Source organism: Oncorhynchus nerka, linkage group LG16 (assembly GCF_034236695.1).
Source record: "Oncorhynchus nerka isolate Pitt River linkage group LG16, Oner_Uvic_2.0, whole genome shotgun sequence".
Lineage (NCBI taxonomy): Eukaryota > Metazoa > Chordata > Actinopteri > Salmoniformes > Salmonidae > Oncorhynchus > Oncorhynchus nerka.
The window spans coordinates 24,682,196-24,692,979 of record NC_088411.1 but is presented as its reverse complement, the minus strand read 5'-3'; the positions used below and the strand labels follow the sequence as shown (position 1 = coordinate 24,692,979).

The 10,784-nt window shown below is 42.3% G+C and overlaps 1 protein-coding gene across 1 annotated transcript; it reads left to right on the top strand.

Moving 5' to 3' along the window:
• The first annotated feature begins 1,201 nt into the window (after positions 1-1,201).
• si:ch1073-13h15.3 (inactive all-trans-retinol 13,14-reductase) lies at positions 1,202-5,842 on the top strand. The gene is given in 12 exon segments (XM_065002317.1): positions 1,202-1,322; positions 1,325-1,431; positions 1,689-1,809; positions 1,812-1,862; positions 1,987-2,181; positions 3,257-3,376; positions 3,528-3,712; positions 3,898-4,067; positions 4,069-4,120; positions 4,248-4,271; positions 4,274-4,406; positions 4,819-5,842. Coding segments are annotated over 12 exon segments (1,419 nt in total). The 3' UTR covers positions 4,959-5,842.
• The last annotated feature ends 4,942 nt before the right edge of the window (positions 5,843-10,784 follow it).

Below are 10,784 nucleotides of genomic sequence, written 5' to 3'. Positions count from 1 at the left end.
AGGTTGACTGATAACCTGAACCAGGTTTCAGGCACTGGTTACAGTTTGAAGCTTTTTCTTGAGTGGGCAGCTTGATGAAAGCTAGTCAATATTTAAATCACCCAGAAAATACACCTCTCTGTTGATATTACATACATTATCAAGAATTTCACAGATGTTATCCAGATACTGACTGTTAGCACTTGGTGGTCTATAGCAGCTTCCCACATCAATGGGCGTTAGGTGAGGCAGATGAAACTGTAGCCATTTTACTTCAACAGTAATTGAGATCCTCTCTATGCTTTACAGGAATGTGGTTCTAAATATAAACAGCAACACCTCCACCATCTGCATTTCTGTATTTTCTGTAAATGTTATAACCATGTATTGCTCCCACTGTATCATCAAATGTATTATCTAAGTGAGTTTCAGAGATTGTCAGAATATGAATGTCATCTGTTACTAGCAAATTATTGATTTCATGAACCTTGTTTCTTTAACCTACATATGTTAAACGTGGGCTATTTTTAGCACTTTTTTAGGATGCTTGATTGTTTTCATTGCTTTACTGGGAAGCTTAGCAGGAGTAGATATGCTCATGTTATTTAGCTGCACATAGTGGACTTCCTACTAGGGCACACTGGCTCAGTGCTACCAGTATAACTCTTGTTCATAGGCACATGATTACTGCATACAATAGCTGTAGGATCTGCAGAGGCATTCAGGGCAGCTAGATTAGTTTACTTACATTTTGTCTACCAACGCTCATGGGATAATGTACATTTGCTGAATCATTATGACAACTCAGCGACACAATGGTAGGGGTTAACCAAGCTGAGCTTGGGTCATTGTTTTGTCATTCTCACACTGATAACTTGTATTCAATAGACACATGTCATAGAACGTTTACTATGACTTATTCCAAGTATTAAATGTATCATGCATTGCTTTGGAGTGAACACATTTGAAATGAACACAAATGCCATCTAAATGTAATTCATTTACAAACAAAATTGGCTATATCCTGAAAATGTACATGGTCTTAATTTAAGGTTAGGATTAGGCTAATGTTTACTTAGCAATGTGATTAATGTAAGGTTTAGGTTTAAAATCTTTAAGAAGATTAATTGTAGAAACAGGCGGGTTTATGTTTTTGCCACTTGCCCAGATAGTGGTGCCCCAGTCAATGACTTTGTGACCTGATGTAACATCTTATTGAAGCATGATTTATCCCCATTGTCCCATCCAGGTCTCCACTTCATCGGCCAGCAGTCTGCTGCGTATTGTCTTCGACCAGATCACAGAGGGCCAGTTGGAGTTTGTGGAGCTGGACCATCACTTTGACACCGCGAGTACACCATCTTCTCTGGCAAGACAGTGTTGGATGCTCACCTTAAAAATCAGTTTCCAGACGATGTCACTGCCATTGAAACTTTTTTCAAAATCATGAAGGTACTTTATTTTTTCAGTTCAGGGGCTTTGTTGGTAATGAGAACACTGAAGTGATCAAATGAGTATCAATAGTATGGTAGTCACCTCAACCCATCACCTAGCAACCTCATCCAGAGATTTTGATCTCTTGGTGTAACAGCTGAGGCATTTGGTTGACAGTCCCAAGTTCTTAGGTTCAAGCCCTGGTTGGGACTACCCTCTGACTTCACTGCAGTATAATAACTTTTTACCTCAAATGTCCTTTAATATCATGCCAGGTGTCAGCCAAGAAGACTCACTATCTGGCCTCTCTGAAGCTGATCCCCCAGTGGCTGGCTCTGTTCTTGCTGAAGTCTGGCATCACAAACCTCTGCTCCTCCATCTATACCCTCTCTGGTACTGGGACCTTCACGTTATCTTCAGTTACCTCTTCTACGGTACTTGGTCTTAACGTTCTAGATTCTATTGTATTGCATTCTAGACTAAACTATACTATTCCATTCCACTATTTCAGTATTATTCTATATATATTCAGAATGATATTCTATGCTTGGAAAGAGCCCAAGACAAACTGAGCCCCCCCCCCCCATTCCAGTGTAATGATCAATGCTCTTCTGTTGCAACACTACAAGAGAGGAGCGTACTACCCTAAAGGAGGAGCCAATGAGATCTCCTACCACATCATCCCTGTCATCCAGAAGTCTGGAGGCAACGTCCTGGTCAGGGCACCCGTCACTCAGATCCTGGTCAACAATGACGGGGCAGCATATGGTGAGAATACAGATATCGTCCATATCCGTTTCACAATGGACACGTTTTAATACTCACCACTGCATCAAAAGGTTGGATGGTCATCATTGAAGTCCTGTAGATCACTTCATTACTTCCTTTAAGTTTACAAAGCTCTACTACACAAGCTTCCAACTGACTTAACTTCATTGCTGAAGTATAAAAGAATGAGCTATCAAACTCACTTGCAGGGTTGGTTAACTCTTGAGGTCTCTCTGGTCTTGACCAATTTAGGTAAATCCTCCTTTAGTTTTAGTGCCCCTACCTCCTTGCATCTTGATTCCCTGGTGCCGCTAGGGAAGTTTAGGACTCTGGTGTTAAATGAATTAATTGAGGATTGCAGTTGTTTTGATTGTAATGGTTTATTTGTTGAAAGTGTAGTATTGTAATTGTACCTTGTAGGTTTTTTATTCTTGTTTTATTTGGAATGTTCATTTTCTTGATTGTAAATATGTTTGTACATAGGGTACCATTGTGAATGATACCCTGGTCTCAATTGGGCTCCCCTAAATAAATAAAAGTTTACTAGGCAATTCAGTTAAGAAAACATTCTTATTTACAATGACGGCCTACAGCAGCCAAACCCGGACAACGCTGGGCCAATTGTGCACCGCCCTATGGGACTCCCAATCACAGCCGGTTGTGATACAGCCTGGAATCGAACCAGGGTGTCTGTACTGCGCCTCAAGCACTGAGATGCAGTGCCTTAGACCGCTGATCCACTCGGCTGACAATCACGATATGGTCCATAGCAGGTTTCACAATGGACAAACAGAGTCCTAATTGTTTTGATTCAGTCCCTGAAACATAGGACATATGTGAAAACTCTATAATAACAGCCCAAAGACAAATTACATGCACAGTCCACACAGTCTTCCCTTGTTGTGCTGGGAGAGTAAGTGTCCCATCGCTTATTTCTGCATGCAAGAATTACAAAGACTTAAAGAAGCTTGTCCTATTTCTAATCACAAAATATATTTCCATGAGGAGATCATGTTGATATTTCAAAGGCATACAATGTCTTCCTGAGTCTTCTCCTGTTTGTTTCCATTGCCAGGTGTAAAGGTGAGAAAGGGACAGGAGGAGGTGGAGGTACATGCTCCTGTGATCATCTCCAACTGTGGTCTGTTCACCACCTTCCAGAAATGACTGCCCCCTGAGACCCAGACCAAACCAGGTGAGCTACACTGACAAACTAACAGCATGTAGGATTTCAATCAGTTGATTGATCGATTGATCAGTCGATAGGTGTTGCCTTATAATGTTCTAGCTTACTACTGTAAAGTCTTGCTATGGGTTGATGGTAAAACACATTTTTTTGCTAACAGACATCCAGGAACGTTTGGACATGATGAAACATGGCAGGTGATCATTATTGGTCTTCTCTGGCTTTGATGGAACCCAAGAGGAGCTGGGTATTGTCTCCACCAACTTCTGGCTCTTCAAAAAGAATGATATGGATGGCTCGTAAGGACCAGGCACTCCTCTTTCAGAATTGACATGAGATGATATCGCCCTCTGTACTCACAAGGTGGCGCTGCTGCATAAACAATGAGTACAAGCAGTTACTATGGCATCACTACATAGTTTACAGTCGTACATGGAGATTAGTTTCATTGATGCGTCATCACTCCAGCATTCTTCAGATGTTTACAGCCTTGTTGTTTTGTGTAGAATGGAAGGGTTCTTTGAGTAAAGAGGATGCACCTGATAAGTGCTGCAGACGTGTCGGATGTATACCATGTTACATTTCCAGGGAAATCCTGCATGACGATGTTGACCATGGTGAAATACGAGTGGTTTGAGGAATGGACAGATACCTCAGTAAGGAAAAGGGGAGATGACTATACCAACTACAAAATTAAATTGGCAAACTATCCCTGACTGGGCATGCACCCTATTCCCCAAGCTGAGGGAAAAGGTATGAACAAGTGTTTTTCAATTAACATACAGTAGTGTATATTGTCTCTCTGTGTGTCTGTGTTTGCGGCTTTTTAGAGGTTAATCCATGTTAATTGATAACGTCTCTATGCTCTGTTTGTTTCCAGTTGGTGTTCCAGGACGTTGCGACCCCCCCCTGACTAACATGCACTACCTGGGAGCCCAGCGCGGGGCCATGTACTCTGCTGAGCACAACCTTGGCCGCTTCCATGCTGAGGCTGTGGCCAGGAAGCGTTGCTCCACCCCTGTCAAAAACCTCTATCTCAGGTAACACTCCTGGAGCTTTTCCTCTAATGCTTCTCCATAAAGATTCAATCATTTATAAAGTGAGACAAAATGTGCATTAGTCGTAAAGTCTATTTTGTATGAGCTATATAGTCAAATTCTGTGAAGAATATTTACAGTTACAAACTCTTGTTTAGATTTTTTTCAAATGTACTGGGTGGCAGATAGCCTATTGGTGTAGAGCATTGGGCCAGCAACAATCCCCAAGCTGACTAGGTGGAAAAGATATGTTGATGTGCCATTGAGCAAGGCACTTAGACTCAATTGCACCTGTAAGTCACTCTGGATAAGAGCGTCTGCTAAATGATGTAAATGTACTGTATGTGAAGGAGCTTGCATGTCTTCAGGCCGTCTTTGCCTTACCTTATATGGTTTGTGTGGATGTACCTTTTCCAGGGCAGGATGTGTTCAGCCGTGGGATAGCTGGAGCGTTGCACGGGGGTCTCCTGTGTGCCTCCACGGTCCTGGACCACATCGTCTACATCAACCTCCTCTTCCTCAAGAAGAAGCAGAAAGATGGCCAGGCTGGGTAAGAAGCTTGAGTGAGACCACTCCATTTCTACGCTCCGGAGCGAAGTTTCCCCTATAATTGAACTTTCCTAACCTAAATCACAAGATGGGACAATTTAAAACTGACCCAAGATCAGTGTCTAGGGCCAGCTTCACCCTACACACTACTTCTACAGTAAGGTAGCCTATACAGGGTCGAAAAAGAAGAAGAAACCGCTAACATCCGGTTTTCAGGGATACAGCATCTTCAACATAGCTTCCGTTTCCTCTGAAAACCGCATGTAGGGACCACAGGAGGTTGGTGGTGCCTTAATTGAGGAGGACGGGCTCGTGGTAATGGCTGGAGTGCAATAGGAGGAAATGAAATACAACAAACAGATGGATTCCATGTGTTTGATGCCATCAGTCGCACCGTTCCGGCCATTATTGTGAGCCATCCTCCCTCAGCAGCCTCCACTGGTAGGGACTGCTCAAGCGGTTCTTTTACGCCTGCTAGGTTAACAGTAAAGCTGCTCTCTACTTCCTCCGCAGGACTAAGTCTGAACTGCAGGTTTCATTCTGATACGATGACATCATGACAAGCTGAGGAGATGGAATCCCAACAAACCATTTCTGGTTACCTCTTCATTCCTAGAACATTAGTATGAATGTTCTGGGAGGGGTAAAATGGTTAACACTTTTGGTTAAAACGTTTGACAGAGTTTCCCAGGGATGTATACATATTGTATGTCATTTTACAATTACAATGGAAAGCCAATGGAAAGTAATCATTGAATATGTATGCACCACTTACACTGTGTCAAAGTTTTAAATGTTTTAATGTGAATCATTTAATATTGTATTAATGTAAACATGTAACATGGTAAGACCAGGTTCCAGGATAAAGTGACTAAGGGGACAGTTGAAATCGGCTATCGGGCACAATTTTTGGGTTCTTGCATTGGAATTATATTGAATTCTGCTTATATCAGGTTATACCACAAACAGTTTAAACCGACACTCTGAGATCATTGAGTGCTTTTGAACTGACAGGTTGGCGTGAAATCTGTAGCCCATCTCAGCTGTGCTGTATCAGCACAATGGACAGCGCCCTAACATACAAGGCCGTTTTGGTAATGAATATAGACTACAAGATGGACAGGGTAATTCACCTATTACAAACAGCCTATGTGAATGCAGTCTTACACACCGCTGTCTTAACAAAATAATATGAACTAAATGCTGAAAGTAGTAGCTTAGTTATTCATGCATGCAAGCAAAAACACTGAACAGCAGTTTGGCTTAGAATACCGACACAACTGTGAATGCGAACAAATGAGAACAGAACAAAACAACGGTACCAAGTATTAGGCCTAGTTAACTAAATGTCAGACCGATAAAGACATGACACAATCTAGATTTAGGTTAGTTACATTAACAGTAAACAACGCAGTAAACAAAAGGTTAAATGGAGATCCAAATAACCCAAATCTAGCCTACAACCTACTACAGTTAGATGTAGACATGCACAGCTGTCTTTCCAAATAACCCAAATCTAGCCTACAACCTACTACAGTTAGATGTAGACATGCACAGCTGTCTTTCCAAATAACCCAAATCTAGCCTACAACCTACTACAGTTAGATGTAGACATGCACAGCTGTCTTTCCAAATAACCCAAATCTAGCCTACAACCTACTACAGTTAGATGTAGACATGCACAGCTGTCTTTCCAAATAACCCAAATCTAGCCTACAACCTACTACAGTTAGATGTAGACATGCACAGCTGTCTTTCCAAATAACCCAAATCTAGCCTACAACCTACTACAGTTAGATGTAGACATGCACAGCTGTCTTTCCAAATAACCCAAATCTAGCCTACAACCTACTACAGTTAGATGTAGACATGCACAGCTGTCTTTCCAAATAACCCAAATCTAGCCTACAACCTACTACAGTTAGATGTAGACATGCACAGCTGTCTTTCCAAATAACACAAATCTAGCCTACAACCTACTACAGTTAGATGTAGACATGCACAGCTGTCTTTCCAAATAACACAAATCTAGCCTACAACCTACTACAGTTAGATGTAGACATGCACAGCTGTCTTTCCAAATAACACAAATCTAGCCTACAACCTACTACAGTTAGATGTAGACATGCACAGCTGTCTTTCCAAATAAATAGTCCTATAGGCCAGCTTCATACATGGAAAATCATGCCGCTCATGAGTTTAGCAACACCTTGTGATATGGCACAATACACTTCTGTAAATCAAATTTGACCCACATAATCAATTACGCAATGCCAGCCTACCATAAACAAGTTTCCAATACTAAATCAAATCAAATTTTATTTGTCACATACACATGGTTAGCAGATGTTAATGCGAGTGTAGCGAAATGCTTGTGCTTCTAGTTCCGACAATGCAGTGATAACCAACAAGTAATCTAACTAACAATTCCAAAACTACTGTCTTATACACAGTGTAAGGGGATAAGGAATATGTACATAAGGATATATGAATGAGTGATGGTACAGAGCAGCATACAGTAGATGGTATCGAGTACAGTATATACATATGAGATGAGTATGTAGACAAAGTAAACAAAGTGGCATAGTTAAAGTGGCTTGTGATACATGTATTACATAAGGATGCAGTCGATGATGTAGAGTACAGTATATACGTATGCATATGAAATGAATAATGTAGGGTAAGTAACATTATATAAGGTAGCATTGTTTAAAGTGGCTAGTGATATATTTACATCATTTCCCATCAATTCCCATTATTAAAGTGGCTGGAGTTGGGTCAGTGTCAATGACAGTGTGTTGGCAGCAGCCACTCAATGTTAGTGGTGGCTGTTTAACAGTCTGATGGCCTTGAGATAGAAGCTGTTTTTCAGTCTCTCAGTCCCAGCTTTGATGCACCTGTACTGACCTCGCCTTCTGGATGATAGCGGGGTGAACAGGCAGTGGTTCGGGTGGTTGATGTCCTTGATGATCTTTATGGCCTTCCTGTAACATCGGGTGGTGTAGGTGTCCTGGAGGGCAGGTAGTTTGCCCCCGGTGATGCGTTGTGCAGACCTCACTACCCTCTGGAGAGCCTTACGGTTGAGGGCGGAGTTCCATTTACAACCACAAATCAATCAAAACCCTAATAGAATGTATCTATTTCTATGATGAAACATAAATGTAGCTACAGTATACCCAGGGGCGTCATTTGGGTCATTGCAATGGAATTATATGGAATTCTGCTTATATCATGCTATACCACAATACACATGCATTCAAATGCTTTTGGCTAAGAAGTGACAAGATTTCTTATAAAAAACTACCAGGTAGATTGTTTCTTACCTTTTCAGAAAAGTTGCGGCCTCCTTGATGCTCTGTGGAACTTTCCTGAGTAATCGATCATTCCATTCTCACCAAAATACTTTTGGAAGATCCCCCTCGAATGCCAATTGGATTAGTTGAGCTTTCCTTGGGTGTAGGATGCTTCTTCTGTGCTGACTGAACACTTTTGTCAAAGTCGAATATTAGTTTTGCATGTAGCTGTGGACGGCCCAAAAGTCAGTCCATGTTTCGGTGCAGTAAGCACGGTCGGCATAGCAGACAGAGGCCCAAAGAATTGTTGCAGGAAATCAAGTGGGGTCCATTTGGAGCGAGGGATTTCAGTCTGCAAAAACTGTCGAGCGACACTAAACTCAGCTTCCACCAAATTTGTTTTGCTTTAGATTCAGCAATGGTTACATCTTTTTATTTTACATCTAGTAAGCCATGGCTATCTGGGTCATGGGCACACAGGGCCTCCCCTCGTTGGCTGTTGCGTTCGCTGAATCATTCCGACATTTCGCCAATGACCGCATCCAACATGCTGAAGTTCAGTATTTTAGACTCAGTCTCTTCTCCTCTGTCCTGCTGGCCTACTGTACTGTTCACCAGGTATTGCTGGAGATTTGTACCTACATAACATTGTTGTTTGCTTGGAGCTGGCGGTGCGTCAGTGCCATTGACACTGCACTGTGCCCAAATGGCTTCGAACTCGGTGTCAGAGCTCAGCTCGATGCACTGCAATGCACTGCAGACCCCATTGACTGCAGTGTTAAGATTGGTTGCTTTTGCCTGGAGTAATTTGTTTGGAGGATGGAGAAGACTGAAGATTCTTTCCACCATGGTGGCTATAAACTTAAAGCCGGGGTCCGTCACCGCCTTCAGCAGCCCTGTAGCTGCTTATTTCTGTGTTGAACGAACGCATGCATTCAACGTCAGATAACAACTCCACAATGCTGTCACAACTTTTATCAACCACTGACACAGTAGACAGGTGTCCGCTTCACCTTTGATCCAATAGCCATTCCAAGGTTTCTCCAGTGTACATGGCAACCACTGTTGTTTCTTTAACAACTTGTAGAGTGAGTCACAGACATTTAAACATTCCTCCAGCGCATTCTCAGATGACATTGCGTGAACGACCAATAAGTGAAGCTGGTGGTTGAAACAATTAACATATGGCACTCTGTTTACTTTGTCCTGCAATATTTTGCAGCTGGGCTAGGCGGGCAGCCTTGGTGGTTTGATGCTGCTGCTGCTGCTGGTCATTGCTCCCCTTCTCCTTTGGCTTTGTTTGGGTGCTTTGGCAAAGCCAATTTCTGATATCCATCGTGGCAGATTAGCTGGTTGTAGCTAGCTAAATCTGCTAAGGTTAATAACATTAAAGCTTTTTATAGCTTGCTAGGAAGCTAACTAAACTCTGTATTGGTGGGGCATGAGGCAGAGTTAAGTGAAACAGCTTCATCTGTAGGCTTGACCCCGCCCTTATAAATCCAAAGCAAATATTACAGGCAGCAGTGTATATCATTATACACTTAGCCTACCACAGCGTTTTTCCCACTTCTTATGGAAACCCAAAGGAGTCACCTAACCGCCCAGTGGCTTTCCATAGCCCCCCTACACACACTTCGGCAAGCTCTGTCCATTGTGTTGACAAAGCACAATCATTTGAACTTATTTGATATTTTTATATAGGGGCATAAAACTAAATCTGAGGGGGAACAAGTTTTAACTGAGGGGGCTAAGCCCCCTTTTGCTCCCTCATGGAACAGTGTCCGAGCATGGTTTTCTATATTTTTGTATACTATGGACTAGTGTAGGGAAAATATGAGCATATCTAAGTTAAAAAACAATACAATAGGTGTAACAGTATAGACTTTACGTCCGTCCCCTCGCCCCGACCTGGGCGCGAACCAGGGACGCTCTGCACACGTCAACAGTCACCCTCGAAGCATCGTTACCCATCGCTCCACAAAAGCCACGGCCCTTGCAGAGCAAGGGGAACCACTACTTCAAGGTCTCAGAGCAAGTGACGTCACCGATTGAAACGCCACTAGCGCGCACCACCGCTAACTAGCTAGCCATTTCACATTTGCTACATAGGCATGGACTATGAGCTCACGGAATGGAGAATCAATCAAAACATATACAGTTGAAGTCAGAAATTTACATAAACCTTAGCCAAATACATTTAAACTCAGTTTCACAATTCCTGACTTTTAATCCTAGTAAAAATTCCCTGGCTTCGGTCAGTTAGGATCATCACCTTCTTTTAAGAATTTGAAATGTCAGAATAATAGTAGGGAGAATGATTTATTTCAGCTTTTATTTCTTTCATCACATTCCCAGTGGGTCTGAAGTTTACATACACTCAGTCAGTTTTGGGTAGCATTGCCTTTAAATTGTTTAACTTGGGTCAAAGTTTCGGGTAGCCTTCCACAAGCTTCCCACAATAAGTTGGGTGAATTTTGGCCCATTCCTCCTGACAGAGCTGGTGTAACTGAGTCAGGTTTGTAGTCCTCCTTGCTCGCA